Here is a 16,854-nt window from a genome sequence, read left to right as displayed (position 1 = left end):
CTGCCATTCCTTAAGAAAACCAAAATTTGTCTACAAACGTGCTCCGTGTACGAGGTGTCTCCTGTTTAGATCAGCTCCAATTTTTGGTTGCTTGACAGACCTGGTTTTTGCTCTGTCTATAAAATACTTCAGGAAAGTTTACACCCCAAGCCAAATTGAGATATGAAATTTTTACGGATTGTCAAAATTGACCATTTGTTTCCAACCATTATTTAATAAAGCTATTTTTTAACAGATATATCAAGTAAGCTCCAATCTATTGAAGAAACCAAAATATTTCCGGTTTCCAAACGTAAACGTTCTAACAGGACTTTTTCTTGTTACTATGTTTGAACCAAATGATTGAGTTGGACCAGAAAGCTTACATTCTGTCGGCATGGAAAACCAAAAGATTGCATTCTCGTTCACAAACGTTGAGTTCAAATTGCACATAAACCTAATCGAGACGCTAAGTCGATATTTATGTTCCATAAAATGGTTCCATATTTATATTTATAAACATCTCTAGAGACAAGCATGACTCATTTTAAGCATAGCAAATAGCCAAACATTGTTGTAGAATAAGATTACTGTGACAAAAGGATGGTCGTAAGAACTGTATCTGACGGGATTGGCGTTTTTCGAATCTGCTTATAAAATTGAGCAGAACAGAAACAATAAACTTCAAATATTCAACATAAGAGCTATCCGTTTTGCTCTCTCTCATCCTTGGCAAACAACTAAAACTTTTTGATACTCAAATTCATGACTCATTAGACTTCGTTTTTGGCTGTACTGGATGTCTCTAATAGTTATTGAGTTAAAAAAATGCACGCTGAATGGAAAAAGTTTTTAATGGGCGCTAAGTCTTCCTTTTGGCATCCACTCAAAGGCTGAAATCAGACAAATTAACGATTCAAATTTTATCGGCGCTTTGATCGCAGAACCGAATGGTACCATAAAGTTTATTTCTGAGAGTGCATCTGGTACGGCCAAGTTTTGTTTTGCTTCGAAACGGCTATATAGCATAATTCTTATTGTAATAATTTTAACAAATTATAACTTTCTGGCAAAAAAATTGTAGATTTATTCTTTGCACAATGACGATCCTTTTTTTGTTTTGAATAGATCCCTGTTAAGACGTTTCATGCCGCTTACATGATCAATCTCGTTTGGTTTTTGATGGTGTTTCATTTGAGTATTTTCATAAATAAGTTATATGCCCTGAAATATTCAAGTATGTTAAACCATCATTTGGGTTTTTATCTGAATATATAGGGTTACTTCTCAAGCTAGTCCATAATTATAAGTTATCATAATTTTTATTTTTGTTTTGAAGTGGTCCAGATTGAGATAACAAATAGTAACTGAGGGCGCAGAGATTGAGGTTCTTGGAGTGTGTGAAAATTTTGTTCTGAAGCTTTTCAGTTTTTACCTTAACGCGTATGACTAATTAGATTTGCTATTCACATTACAAATTATACAAACAATATGGGTAGTTGCTCGTATATATGTGGTGAATATGGCTCACTTTTTTCAGAATTACAGCTAATGATATGCCTGAAAATGTTATATCTAAAAATTTTGTCTCAAAACAAAGAGTGTTTGACATCTGCTGTGAATCCTGATCTAGTTCTCGATAATTCATAAATGAAATCTGCTGTGTCAAGATGTGATGCTGACAATTTGAAGGTCAATAGAAACTGGTTTAAAGCGTAATGCATATATCAGTATAACAAGGGAGGGTGTTTGGGCAATATTATTTTGACTCAACATGGCCGCCACCTGAGATGGCTTCAATCGCTTTATAGTATTAAGAAGTGCCTACAATAGCAGATCTGTTATCAAAATGCACATGTAAAACTCACAGTAGTTGAATTTCCTGTATGTTTGATACAAATCTTAGCTCAGAAGCTCAACTGTGAACGCTTATTTGTTTCATGTCAGTGAATAAGGTGTACTTAGTTAAGAAGGGTTTTATCACAACATTCTCATTTGTAATCTGGCGAAATTAGTAGTTCAAAAGCGGTGTCCGACATAGCGCATCGCTTCTTTCAGAGCCAAATGATTCAAGCCACGCGAAGCTCTTTATCTAGAGCTGCTACTTCTACTCTAACACAATCTGTCAAAACTATATTATCTTTGTCTTATCTATCTGAAACTAACCCTCTTAGCCCTATTTTTAACATTTCACATTCTTTTCACAGGGCTGTTAAACCTTCATCTATTAATTTACACTTTAGCCGAAGTTATTGTCACTTCTATAGATCAGGAAATATGGTTAATACGTCATCCCCGCACGCGAGCAATGGAGTTCTTTCCAACGGGAAAGAAGAACTGAATGGGAACCATTCGAAAGTGTTGAACAGGTGGAAACACTCGTACTCAATCAGTGATAAAGAACTGAGTAATGATGATCCCGATGTGTACCAGATAATGTTGAATGAGAAAAAGCGCCAGAGGTACGAAATTGAGCTGATTGCATCCGAGAACTTCGCATCAAGGGCGGTTCTTCAGGTGAGATGGTAAAATTTATTCCTGTTAATTGTAGCCGACGAGCTGTTGACGGGGTTAAGATAGTATATTGCGGCGTGGTAAATCAAAAGTGAACGATTGGGAAAGAACCGAAAGCCTTTATTAATTGCATCTTTAACAGCCGCACAGCGATAGCTGGGGCTATTATTGGCCTTCTATGTGTTTTTTACGACTCGAAGAGGAGTATTGGTGGAGCGTCTTTTTTATGACTCGAAGAGGCTTTATGGTTTTCTGTTTTTTCGATAAGTGAGCGAGCAAGAAAACCGGAAGTTCAGGGAGTGAATAAAGATAAAAATTGTTTTAGTGAACAAATTCGAAGGGCGGAGAAAAGAGAGGGTGGTTCTTTTGTTCATGCCTTCTTTTGAAACAGAGCGAGAAATGTAGGTTTGAAAAAATTTTCGCTAGGCAAGCACATTTCTTTGTTCACGTGCGGTATTTTGAAGCGTTTTTCTTTGTTTTTTGAAACTTCTATGTTGTCTAAGAGTTTATTTCAGACTTAAGTTATAGTTTTAAGATTATTTTGATAGCGTTTCGAAGGTTTTTGGTAATTAAAGGGAGTTTTAAGCTAATTTTAAGGTTTTTCAACTAATTCTCGGGTTTTACGGCCCTTTTTTAGCAGTTTCTGGCCTATTATTGTATTGTATTGAATTTATTTTTCACTGAATGTAAGCTTAATGCTCGTGGGCAGTTTCTATTACAATTTAAATACAGGTTTTTGGTACCAAAAGATCTATTTTGAATTTTGACAAAAATTGCGAAAAACTGGAAATTTTCGATCTTTTGTATTTTTCAAAATTGGAAATGTTTTTTTGGCTCTTTTCCGAATTTGTGTGATCAAGTAAGTTGTTTCCCGTGTTTTTGCCTTTCTTGAAATATTGTTTTTACTTCGTATTTGTACATGTACAAATTACAAAATTTAATTGAATTTTTGTTTTTGGTTTAAATTACTTTTTAGTTAAATTTTGTCTTCTCTCGTCTTTGATGCTCACTACGATCCGAAACTAGTTATTCGACAGGTTACTTGTTGGCGGAAGTATCTTCGAGTATGTTCAGTAATTTTGTTGGAGTGTATTTGAAACAGGAAGTGAAAGGCGTGAAAATAAAGTGTATAGCTCAAATTGCTGAAAAGGGGAGAGATGAGAGAGTGGTTTTTTGTTTATTATATAATTTTGAGAGAGAGAGAGAGAGCGAGAAAAGTAGGTGTGGAAAAATTTTCGTTAAGCGAACATTTTTGTTCGCAATGTTTTGTATTTAACATATGGCACTGAGGTTTTGCTAGCTCGCTTTTATAAATTTTGAACAACACTTTTTCTGCACGTCTTCTTAGGGCTTGGTTTTGTTAACTTATGAATTTTTGCGTTTGAATATTGTTCTGTCTCTTTAGTCATTTTCTTGACTAATTTCGATTTGATTGTTTTCGGGTCGTTTTGGTTTTATCGCGTTCATTGTGATTCGGCTAATGTTTTTAGTTAAGGCGACAAAGTTTATGTAGTTACCAATTGAATACTGTTTTTTATATTTTAAAATGGTGTTTCGATTAAGAGAATTCATGGAAATTGATAATTTTTGTAATATTTTTTGGTCAATTCTTGTAGTATTCCAAAATAAAGTTTTGGGAGCCTAACTTAGCTTTAGTTTTGCTGCTCGCCTAATTCGGTATTTACCAATTCCGTCCAAAAAAATTTGGCTTGTTTTATAAATACGAGTACTGTTGTTTTTAGTTCAGTTGGTTTTATGGGCTATCTCCATTTTTGACTATTTTTTTTGTTTTTAGTAGTCAGAGTGCCAGTTGATTTAAAAGGTAACCTTTTCCCGAAGACAAACCTTTGAGTCGTTTCCGGAATTTGTGCGGCTGTTGTTTTTTGTCAAGATTTTTGTTACGACCATATGATGTCACAACCTCTGAAAATCTGCCTTTTGTTCAGTTTTGTTAATCATGCAATTCCAACTGCATTGCGTGCCTGACGTCATTTTCACTCTTAATACAGCGAGTTTTTTTGTTCATTCGCGTCAATGAGTTTTTTGTCAAATGGCTTCCTCAGTCTGAAATTGACTTTTAAATTTAATTCCGAAGTAAAAGGTCAAGTGAGTGTGTGTCACTTTAATTGCAGGTTATTTAAGAGAAGCTAATAGAAGCAGCAATAAGTGATACAGATTCATAATGAAAATTTAACATCTCAGCATTTAATGACAAATTTCTTTTGTCTTTTTCTTTGAATATTTTTTTGAGATTGCAGATCTACAAATCCTTTGCGGCTGTTTTCTGGCAATCTGCCAAATTTGTTTGTACTGGTTCCCTCAAATATTCAAAATAATTTTATTACCTTTTACGGATGTTGGTGGAAAAAAAACACTTTTTCCTTGTGAAGGGGGGTGACAGATCGTGTTGAATTTGAAGATAACAAACGGTTTGATTTATTTGACCAAAAGTTTCTAAAATGTTTCAACATTTCGTTAGAGAATACTTTCTTATCAGTCTGTTTTCTGCTGATTGAATTTTTATAAGAACCAATTTTTCTCTGTATTAAACAGGTTTTGAAAAAGAGTAGACCGGAAGCAATTTAAAGACCGAGCTCTCAAAATAGCAAATATCATTTTTCAAATTGTAAAACAAAGCGGAAAAATGTACTCCGCTCAAAATTCTAGAGTTGTTTTTGCAAACATTTCTTCTGATTTTGTCAAAACTAACCGTTTCATTGTTTTTTCAAAACCGCGGATATATATATAAACCTAACAATAAACAGGTTCCATGGAGTGAACATCACATCAACCAAATTCATTATTGAAAAGAAAAGATTGAAATCTTTTTCATTTTTTCTGTATATTGTCAGAGCAGATTGTTCGAACTAACCTCCTCTAGTATAATGCACCACAGAAAAATTTGAGATAGAATTTATGGTTTGCCAGGTTAAAAAAAGTAATACAAATGTTCATAATTCTTTTCGAAAATTAGGAAGAAATTTCTCACCAATGTGTTGAAATTGCTCATCGAATTCATGTTATCCAGCCGTAGGCATTTCTGTAAATCGAACAATTGATTGTGAAACAAATTTAGTTTTATTTGTGAGGGAACCTTTATAGTTTTCCTTTCCCCACTACTAATTGGCTATCTTTTATTCAAAACAAGTTAATCATTGGAACACGAACTTGTTTGACAACTAAATTTCCCGCTTGAGTCCCACGTAAATAAAGTGGTATGGGTATGAGAGCAATTCGTCATACAGCATTTGGTTGTGGTTATAGAATTTCAGTTTCTTTACAGTGACATTCAAGGAAATTGAAGACGTTTTGGAAAATTTGCCATTTGTTTCGTTCAAAATTTTGAGCCGTCTTCCGTGGTTTGAATTCAAGTCAAAGGTTGATTCTTTTGTGACATTTTGGCATCTGAATCATTTAAATGTGAGCTTAAATTCTATTCATTCTTAGAGTAAATCTGGGTTTTGCCTTAGAGCGATAAGCCATTTTCATCGCGCATGACATACATCACCCAAAAAGTCTGTCCTTAGTCCATCAGTCGTTAAACTCTAGTTTAATTGGGGTTGCAAAAAACTTGTTGAAGGTAAAATTTTAACTCTTGTGATCAAAGTGAAATTTTATATAGTATTTCTATTGTTTTTTTTATTATTTTATAGTATTTCTGTTGGAAATTTTTGTCAATTTTAAAGATCTTTTTCATTTTTTCAGGGTGTCTTAAAAGCAACTCTTCATCCTTTCGTATCTTTTTCGCAATTTGTCCGTCACGTTATTTCTGCTGTTTTTAAAGATTTTTTTTCTTTATTCGCGTGCTTTATTTTTCATCAACGGAAATCTAAGATGAAGTCTATAGACGTCATCTTAGATTTCAGTTTATCAAAAATTAGGCACGCGTATGAACAGAAAATATATATATTTACATTAAAAAAAAATGAGGTCTAATCTTGCTGCTATCTGTTACTTTAGAGTTTTCTCATGTCGCGTTTTCTCATTAGTCAGATCGACAGATATCCCGTGGAGTCGAGTGAAACAGTTGTACAGATATTGGAGTTTCTGGTCGATTAAATCTGATGAAATGTTACAGTGCATTGCGACATAGATGCAGTTCTATGTAGCGGGATGTAGCAGTGGGATATTATATTGAGGACTATTTAGGCGCTGGCATCTTGCATGCAGAACAGATACTCAGAAGGCTATCCTGGAACCAGATATTATGGAGGTCAGAAGTTCATTGACCAAATGGAACTTCTCTGCCAGAATGTTTGGTCTTTTTCATTTTTTCAGGGTGTCTGAAAGGTAACTCTTCATCCTTTGGTAGCTTTTTCTAAATATGTCCTTTTTTCTGCTTTTATTGAAAATATATTTTGTTCATTCGCATGGTTTTTTATCTAGGAGCTTTTGGAAATCTAAGTTGAAGTCTCTAGACGTCATCGTAGATTTCAGTTTGTCGAAAATTAGGCACGCGAATGAACAGAAAAGTTATATTTACAAAAAAATTTACATATGGCACTGAGGTTTTGCTAGCTTGTTTTCACAAACTTTTGACAACACGTTTTATGCACGTCTTCTTAGGGGGGCTTGGTTTTGGTGACTTCTGAATTTTTGCTTTTGAATGTTGTTCTTTCTTTTTTAGTCTTTCATGATTAGTTTTGATTTGATTATTTTTTGCTCATTGTTTATCTTTATCGCGTTCATTGTGATATAAACCGACGGCTAATTTTTTTGGTTAAGGCGACAAAGATTTTTTAGTTACCAATTGATTACTGTTTTTTTTGTAAAATTTTGAACAACACTTTTTCTGCACGTCTTCTTAGGGCTTGGTTTTGTTAACTTATGAATTTTTGCGTTTTAATATTGTTCTGTCTCTTTAGTCTTTTTCTTGACTAATTTCGATTTGATTGTTTTCGGGTCGTTTTGGTTTTATCGCGTTCATTGTGATTCGGCTAATGTTTTTAGTTAAGGCGACAAAATTTATGTAGTTACCAATTGAATACTGTTTTTTATATTTTAAAATGGTGTTTCGATTAAGAGAATTCATGGAAATTGATAATTTTTGTACTATTTTTTGGTCAATTCTTGTAGTATTCCAAAATAAAGTTTTGGGAGCCTAACTTAGCTTTAGTTTTGCTGCTCGCCTACTTCGATATTTACCAATTGCGTCCAAGAAATATCGCTTGTTTTATAAATACGAGTACTGATGTTTTTAGTTCAGTTCAGTTGGCTATCTCCATTTTTGACTGATTTTTTTTTGTTTTTAGTAGTCAGAGTGCCAGTTGATTTAAAAGGTGACCTTTCCCCGAAGACAAATCTTCGAGTCGTTTCCGGAATTTTTGCGGCTATTCTTTTTCGTGGTCAAGATTTTTGTTACGACCATATGACGTCAACAACTTCAAATCTGCCTTTTGTTCTGTTTTGCTCATCATGCAATTCCAACTGAATTGCGTGGATGACGTCATTTTTCACTCTTATTGGAGCAATTTGTTGTTCATTCGCGTGAATGAGTTTTGTGTCACACGTGTCTTACCTCACTCTCAAAAATGACTTCCTCACTCTGAAATTGACTTTAATTCGGAAATGAAATGTCAAGTGTGTGTCACTTAAATTGGCGGTTATTTAAGAGCTGCTAATAGAAGCAGCAATAAGTTATACAGATTTATAATGAAAATTTAACATCTCAGCATTTAATGACAAATTTCTTTTGAATATTTTTTTGAGATTGCAGATCTACAAATCTTTTGCGGCTGTTTTCTGGCAATCTGCCAAATTTGTTTGTACTGGTTCCCACAAATATTCAAAATAATTTTATTACCTTTTACGGATGTTGGTGGAAAAAAAACACTTTTTCCTTGTGGAGGGGGGTGACAGATCGCGTTGCAATTGAAGATAACGAACGGAGAAATTTGTTGTATATTTAGTTAGGTTTAATTGATTTTCATTGGTCACGGTTAATTCTTTATAGTTTCAAGCTTAAAATTTAACAGTTTGAACTATTTGACCAAAAATTTTGAAAATGTTATCAACCTTTCGTTAGAGAATACTTTCTTATCAGTCTCTGTCTCTGTATTGAACAGATTTTTGGAAAATAGTAGACCTGCACCAATTTAAAGACCGAGATCTCAAAATAATAAATATCATTTTTCAAAGTGTAAAACTAAAAGCGGAAAAATGTACTCCTTTTTAACTTCTAAGAGTTGTATTTGCGAACATTTCTAATTTTGTCAAAACTAATCATTTCAATTTTTTTTTCAAAACCGCGGAGATATATAAACCTAAAAATATACCGGTTCCGTCGAATTAACATCAAATCAACCAAATTCATTATTGAAAAGAAAAGATGGAAATCAGATTGTTCGAAATAACCTCCTCTGTTATAATCCACCACGGAAAAATTTGAGACTTAGAGAGTTTATGGTTTGTCAGGTTGAAGAATTCAATAGAAATGTTCATAATTTTTTTCGAAAATTAGGAACACAATTTTCACCTATGTATTTTGAAATTGCTAATCGAATTCATCTTATCCATGCGTAGGCTTTTCTGTAAATCGAACAATTGAATAGTTTTTTGATTGTGAAAGAATTTTGGTTTTATTTGTAAGGGAACCTTTATAGTTCCTTTCCTTTCGCCACTACTAATTTGCTATCATTTATTCAAACAAGATAATCATTGGAACAAGAACTTGTTTGACATCTAAATTTCCCACTTGAGTCCCACGTAAGTTAAGTGGTATGGGTATGAGAGCAATTCGTCATACAGCATTTGGTTGTGGTTATAGAATTTCAGTTTCTTTACAGTGACATTCAAGGAAATTGAAGATGTTTTGGAAAATTTGCCATTTGTTTGGTTCAAAATTTTGAGCCGTCTCCAATGGTTTGAATTCAAGTCAAAAGTTGATTCTTTTGGGACAGTTCGGCTTCTGAATCATTTAAATGTGAGCTTAAGTTCTATTCATTCTTAGAGTAAATCTGGGTTTTGCTTTAGAGCGATAAACCATTTTCATCGCGCATGACATACATCACCCAAAAAGTCTGTCCTTAGTCCATCAGTCGTTAAACCCTAGTTTAATTGGGGTTGCAAAAAACTTGTTGAAGGTAAAATTTTAACTCTTGTGATCAAAGTGAAATTTTATATAGTATTTCTATTGTTTTTTTTATTATTTTATAGTATTTCTGTTGGAAATTTTTGTCAATTTTAAAGATCTTTTTCATTTTTTCAGGGTGTCTTAAAAGCAACTCTTCATCCTTTCGTATCTTTTTCGCAATTTGTCCGTCACGTTATTTCTGCTGTTTTTAAAGATTTTTTTTCTTTATTCGCGTGCTTTATTTTTCATCAACGGAAATCTAAGATGAAGTCTATAGACGTCATCTTAGATTTCAGTTTATCAAAAATTAGGCACGCGTATGAACAGAAAATATATATATTTACATTAAAAAAAAATGAGGTCTAATCTTGCTGCTATCTGTTACTTTAGAGTTTTCTCATGTCGCGTTTTCTCATTAGTCAGATCGACAGATATCCCGTGGAGTCGAGTGAAACAGTTGTACAGATATTGGAGTTTCTGGTCGATTAAATCTGATGAAATGTTACAGTGCATTGCGACATAGATGCAGTTCTATGTAGCGGGATGTAGCAGTGGGATATTATATTGAGGACTATTTAGGCGCTGGCATCTTGCATGCAGAACAGATACTCAGAAGGCTATCCTGGAACCAGATATTATGGAGGTCAGAAGTTCATTGACCAAATGGAACTTCTCTGCCAGAAGAGGGCGCTGGAAGCGTATCGACTGGACTCCGACAGTTGGGGAGTCAATGTACAGCCATATTCTGGATCACCAGCTAACTTCGCTGTGTATACAGCTCTGGTAGGACCTCATGGTAGAATTATGGGTCTGGATCTTCCCGATGGTGGCCACTTGACACACGGGTTCTACACGGAGAAGAAAAAGATCTCAGCTACGTCTATCTATTTTGAGTCCCTGCCGTATAAAGTGGATCCAGAGAGTGGCCTGATTGACTATGACAAATTAGAGGAGCAGGCAAAGTTGTTCAAACCCAAAATCATCATTGCAGGTTGGTGGGATTGTGCAGTTCGGTTGCTGTGACTGCTTGTTTCAAATAGTTATGCCGTTCTTTCAGGCTTTGGAGTTTCAAGTCAATATAAAGTTTTGATGATGTCAACTTATATGTTATAGTTTCCAATCAAAAATCAAATTGGAGTAAAGCCAGAACAATGATAAGGTTTTGGAAATTGTCAACTCTTTCAATAAAAATTTTGTGTTTGATATTATTAATAGCCGCCTCATCTTCTCAGCCGGCTATTATAGCGCTCCTATTTTTTTTTTTAATAGCCGCCCTCATCTTCTCAGCCGGCTATTATTGCGCTCGTATTTTTTTTTTACTTCGTCAAACTTTTTTTCGCTTTACCATTTTGCCGCTTTTTCGACATTTTGCGTGAAATCTTTTTGACTTCTCTAGGCTAGTTTCTCTCTTCTCTCATTCTGCTAAAAGTGAATTTGAACATCAGTTGCTAAGCAAAGCAATTCAAAATGAACAGAGTCGGTATAAAAAATTGAAGTCAGAAATAGAAACGGGATAAACCCATAAAGCCCAATTTTAGATGCCCGCTATTTGAACGTCGTTCCTATAAGTCTTAGTTACCACCTCTAATGCTTATTGGTGTTGATAGTAGCCCCTGTAGCCTCTCTCGAAGAAACAGAAGTATGTTCAACTACGAAATGCCATCAAAATAAATCGGACTTAAAAAATATTTTTGTACAAAAATCTTTTTTTTTCAATATATTCTATTCGTTCAATCCCAATCATGCTTATTGGAATCAACGGCGGCTATTTTCCGGCAATCTGCCGTGTATGTTTTACTTCGTCGAATAAAAAAATTTTTCGCTTTACCTCATTTTGCCGCTTTTTCAACATTTTGCGTGATATCTTTTTGACTTCTCTAGACTAGTTTCTCTCTTCTCTCATTCTGCTAAAAGTGATTTTGAACATCAGTTGCTCAGCAAAGCAATTCAAAATGAACAGAGTCAGTATAAAAATTGAAGTCAGAAGTAGAAACGGGATAAACCCATAAAGCCCAATTTTAGATGCCCGCTATTTGAACGTCGTTCCTATAAGTCTTAGTTACCATCTCTAATGCTTATTGGTATTGATAGTAGCCCCTGTAGCCTCTCTCTAAGAAACAGAAGTACGTTATCTTCAACTACGAAATGCCATTAAAATAAATCGCACTTAAAAAATGTTTTTGTACAAAAATTTTTTTTTCAATATCTTCTCTTCTTTCAATCCCAATCATGCTTATTGGAATCAACGGCGGCTATTTTCCGGCAATCTGCCGGGTATGTTTATATCAGAAAAATTTCGATCTGTATTTTTGAAAATAGATGGAATTAAGTTAAAAGTTAAGGGTCTTCTTAGGAGTTATTAGGAAACGCCGTTATGTTTGATAGGCATCAGCTGTTACTCTCGTAACCTGGACTATGCCAGATTCCGCAAGATTGCAGACTCAGTGGGTGCATACTTGATGGCAGACATGGCCCATGTGAGTGGTCTGGTTGCAGCGGACGTAGTGGCCAACCCGTTTGAACTCTGTGACGTTGTAACGACCACAACCCACAAAAGTCTCAGGGGACCACGATCGGGCATGATATTTTTCAGGAAAGGAGTCAAAAGCACCAATGCTAAAGGCGAACAGGTTGGTCAAAATTGGAACTGATTGACTGTACTGATTGACCGAAAAAAAATACCTTTGGTCAAAAATGAGCCCGTGTTAGCAATTGGTTTAACTGATAAAGTGTATATAGTGTTGAGCAAATGTTGAAAAACCAAACTGGAAGTTTCAGTTTTTTGCAGCGGTTCAATTCTTAGAGATGCTAGTGATAAAGGAATAGATTTTAGAGAGGAAATTGAAACAGTTGATCAACGAACGAGTAAACCTGGGTAAAAGAAGCTAGGAGGGCATTGAATCAATAAATTGTTCGATGTTAACAGAAGGCGTGCTTTTAACAGATAATGTACAACTTGGAGAGACCAATAAACGAGGCAGTGTTCCCTGGTCTGCAAGGAGGTCCTCACAACAACACAATAGCCGCATTGGCAGTTGCTCTCAGACAGGCGAGTGAGCCACAGTTCATCCAGTACCAGAAGCAAGTGTGTGCCAATGCAAAGAAGATGGGCGAAGAGCTGATCAACAGGGGATACAAGATCACCTCAGGTTAAAAAAGCAACCCTAAAACTGATCCTTTCCGATGGAAGACGGCAACTGCAGGATAGAGTTAAAAGTCAAGCAGGAAAGGTCGACTCTGACCAAAAAATTCTTGAAAAACAGTTACCTCTGAAAGTGATTTAAAAACTCCAGCTAAAATTTTATTGATTATATCTAGACTCCTTGTTTTCAAAAACGTCCGCTCGAAGCTGTGAGTGCGTCTTCTCCTGTTTGATTTGAAGGCGACCGAAAATAAAGAATTCTGGAAACTGGCATCAATCAGATTTTTTTAGTGTCCTAGCGGGACTTGGGACAAGATCTACCTGCTCATCACTGGTAACTCTTCTTACCTCTTGAGATTTGTCAAGCACTTCACCTCCGTTTACGAAACAAAATTGTTAATTTTTTTGAGAAACAAATTTACCGTTTGTCAAAAAAATATTGCTTCAGCTTGAAGCTTGTATTTTATATTTCGAGCTTTTTTGAATTGCCTTCTTATATTTGTTTGCAGGTGGTACTGACAATCACTTGGTGCTACTGGATCTGAGACCGATTGGCCTGGACGGTGCCAGAGCGGAACGGGTTCTGGAACTCTCGGGCATCACATGCAATAAGAACACGTGCCCTGGTGACAAGAGTGCCCTAAGACCCAGCGGACTCCGGCTGGGATCTCCTGCCATGACTTCCAGAGATCTGGTTGAAGATGATTTTGCACAGATTGTAGATTTCATTGACCAAGGAATCAAGATCACTCAATCGGCCTTTTCGAAATGTGGTCCGACTGTTGCTGATTTCAAAAAGTTTGTGGAGAGCGACGCGGATACGGTGGCGCAGATTGGGTCACTGAAGGATAAGGTGCAAGCGTGGGCGGGAGAATTTCCATTGCCTGGATTGGATGACATATAACTCCGTATTTCTTCTGATCTAAATTTTAATCTATTTGAGCTTTGAACGTATTTAAAACTGTATGAAATGATTGATTCTGACCCAAGTAATTCAAAGGTTGTTTTGTGTAACTAAGTTTTTGATGTTGCGTTTTAATGTATGAGATAATGTTTGATGATAATGGTGCTACTTTGGATTGGTTTTTTGAGTGCCTTCGTATTTTAGTTGTGTTGATTGTGCGAGATCTGGACTCAAAATGCGAATTAATTTATTCCAAATAGTAGTTTTTAATTGCTCTCAACCGAAGTAGCAATTATATTAGTCCTGTGGTCAATTTTTTTGTCGTACTCATTTGACTTTTCGCCCTCAAAAACTGGATAAAGAGGGAGCGCTCGGAGGTCATTAAGTTCTCTTGGACCCTCAGTCACCCCCTTTCACCCCCCCCCCCCCCCCCCCCAACACTCCCCCAGTCCACCCAACACTCTCCCAGTCCACCCCCCTACACTTTGTGGTTTGGACCCCCTCTCGTCAAGACCTCCCAACCCTCCCCCCCCTCCACAGTGTCATCATCTCTCAGCCACAGCTGGGTACTACCGAAGCCAGCCGCTCGCCTGCGTAGCTATATTGCGGTACTCTTAAATAAAAAATGGTAATCTTTTTTTTTCAAATCGGCCGAGTGATTTTCAAAAAGGATGTAAACGTCAATGCCGCACGTTACAAAACATTTATTTCATACTATTATTTAACAGAAGTTAAGTTATGAGAGAAAAAACAACAGCGGTGTTTTTCATACTGGTTTCGAAAAAAGGGGCGAAAAAGTAGACGTGAATAAAATTTTTGCAGAGCGAGCGTTTTATAACGTGCAGCATTTAAGGAGTTTTTTTTAGTTTTCACTTTTTCGGTTGGGGAGAATGGTTTTTCGGAAAAACATTACAAAATAATTTCTTTTATTGGACTTTTTTGTGATTTCTAATCCTTCCCCCTCTGCGGTATAGCAATTTTAAGCTAGTCTCCGTACGCCCCACATAGATTTTGATAGAACCTATGATGACAAGTCTCTTGAAGGCAATTAATTTGACGTTAGATTTTGTGTTAACATACGGGGAAAATTTGACCCCCATGCACACGGTTTTGTGTTCGTTTTAAGTTCTTAAAATAAATTTCAAAGAAAATTGTTATAAAATTTGACGCGTTTTGGACAATCTTGAAGTGCTCTGCTTTGTTTGTGCTTTTCAGAGTAACTTTTCCTATTCAATTGTTTGCCTAGAACAATTCTCTTTATGTTTCTCCAACAGCAGATACTTGAAGATTTGATTTTCTTTAAGTTTAGTAGTTTTTTTGCAAGTTTTAAATTTTTTCCCTTATCATTTAGTTTTTTTTGGTGGTAACTAGGTGCATGGCCATTGCAATCGTTTTTGTTCATTTTTTCAATGAAAAATGACTGCACCGCATACATGGACGAGCATTTTTTGCAGTTGCTACAGCTGGTGAAGTTTTTCAATAAAATGTAGTCAGGTTCTGCTTTTTTCAGATGCCTTTTTTGTTAATCATTTCGTTTACTTAGTTAAATTGGGAGCTGTTGTGATGTGCCTAAGTTTAGTTCTGCGTGTTGACAGGATTTTTTTCCACTTTTTTATTCCCCAAATTCTATTAAGATTTGATCCCTTAGAAGCAATGCGTCTGCATTATTACACGAGACTTTAAGGGGGCAGCTTAAGATTTCTATGACTTTCACGCCTTTTGTTTTCAGAAAGTATTTGTCAATTTTTTAAAAACTTTGTCCGTAATTGCTCTTATTATTAAGGTCCTGCTGCTTTGTCTCAATCAAGACTGGCTTTGATGGCTTTCTAATTGAAAATTAAGTGAATCTGTGTTAACATTCAATTCATAGATAAAGTTTTAAATGAATTTGACACTTTATTGTTTTTTATGTCCTTTTGCTTAGGTTTAAAGATGATTTTTTGGCTTTATTGGTTTCCAAATGGGACGTAACAAAAACTGATGGGTGTTTCAGTTGATAGAAATCAGTTTAAATGATTTTAATGCTTTGCTTTTGTAACTTTTTTGAAAACAATTTTAGTTTGCTTCAAGAGTACAGATTCGATCGGTCTGTAATAAGGCGCAATTGACTTGAACTCTTGAACTGAAAGTGACAGTTGATAGCTAATGGTTTTTCAACTTGCGAACTTTTTGTTTTATTATTACATAACTTTTCCTGATTGTTTGTGTTTTTTTTCTGTCTTGTACCGTAACCTTTTTAAAGAGTCGTCGGTATTCTAATGTAATTCATAATTAATTGCTTCTATGATTGACATGATGTGTAATTCTCTTTGCTCTGACATTGTTCTGTGTTAATGTTCATTGTTCTGATCAATTTTAAATTTTTAGTGACCTTTGAATCGTGTCTGCATTTGTTGCTTTTGTCCCTTGTAAATATTACTGTTAAGGTTTTCATAAGTACCTGTTTTATTGACTTGGAGGACATTGATTTAAAATAGTTAACAAAAGTTTTTTCTTTTAATAGCCTTGAAGTGATAGTGGCTATTATTGGGGACAAAAATGGTGGTTTTTACTCATCAAAGAATTTGAATTGTATTGGGGTGCTGTGTTTTTTTAAAAGATGTTTTCACACATTTTTCAATGACTTTGATCTTTCAAAGCGGGATAAACAGGTCAAACCCAGCGGGAATTAAGTTTCATTAGAGGCCCAAAGTGAGCTTTTGTTGTCTTCAAGTGCTTAGAGTGGTGCAGCTGCTGAGATTGCCTTAATTTAAGGTTAAGAGGTAATATTTGGGAATTTTTGGGCTCAAAATAGTGGTTTTTTTTAAATGTTTTTTGTGATTTTTTTGAGTTTTTATTAATAAGTCTAAGGCTTAAATTTTTAAAGTTGATGAAGGTCTTTTGCGAGACAAAATTATTTGTTATGACCATTTTGAGCTATATGTTTTGGTACTACAAACACAAACACGCAAATTGATAATAATTTTTGCAGTTTTTCAAGTTTTGAAAATTTTTTCTTTTTTCAATTTTTCCAGAGTCAGGGGCAAGGGAATTTCATCTAAGGTTTAATAATAGGGCAATGCGCAGTTTCTAGTAACAATCGAATGGTTTTCAACATCTCAATGTCTCGAGTTTTAGCATTTTTTGTTCATTAAATCTGCAATTTTTAAGTTTTCCTGAAATTTGTGTCAGTTTTCAATATTTGTCCAGTCTCAAGGGCGAGAAAACCTGTTACATTGTCTGATAAAAAAAGTTGATGCATGG

General features: G+C 35.2%; 1 protein-coding gene across 1 annotated transcript; it reads left to right on the top strand.

Moving 5' to 3' along the window:
* The first annotated feature begins 1,548 nt into the window (after positions 1–1,548).
* On the top strand, positions 1,549–13,873 carry LOC142357275 (serine hydroxymethyltransferase-like). Its single transcript, XM_075408930.1, has 5 exons — positions 1,549–2,496; positions 10,145–10,556; positions 11,951–12,195; positions 12,510–12,714; positions 13,217–13,873. Exons 1-5 carry the CDS (start codon positions 2,044–2,046, stop codon positions 13,609–13,611), a joined length of 1,710 nt encoding a protein of 569 aa, XP_075265045.1. The 5' UTR covers positions 1,549–2,043; the 3' UTR covers positions 13,612–13,873.
* The last annotated feature ends 2,981 nt before the right edge of the window (positions 13,874–16,854 follow it).

Source organism: Convolutriloba macropyga, chromosome 2, assembly GCF_964194025.1.
Source record: "Convolutriloba macropyga chromosome 2, txConMacr16.3, whole genome shotgun sequence".
Lineage (NCBI taxonomy): Eukaryota > Metazoa > Xenacoelomorpha > Acoela > Convolutidae > Convolutriloba > Convolutriloba macropyga.
Note: the sequence above shows the minus strand (reverse complement) of the source record. Positions and strands in the feature narration are given on the sequence as shown.

What these genes read in the sequence shown, in the direction of transcription:
- LOC142357275 (XM_075408930.1), top strand. Translation starts at nt 2,044, where the DNA reads ATGATTCAAGCCACGCGAAGCTCTTTATCTAGAGCTGCTACTTCTACT. An exon ending in CATCAAGGGCGGTTCTTCAG is followed by an intron (nt 2,497 to 10,144) that starts GTGAGATGGTAA and finishes AGGACTATTTAG; the next exon opens with GCGCTGGCATCTTGCATGCA. An exon ending in CCAATGCTAAAGGCGAACAG is followed by an intron (nt 12,196 to 12,509) that starts GTTGGTCAAAAT and finishes TGCTTTTAACAG; the next exon opens with ATAATGTACAACTTGGAGAG.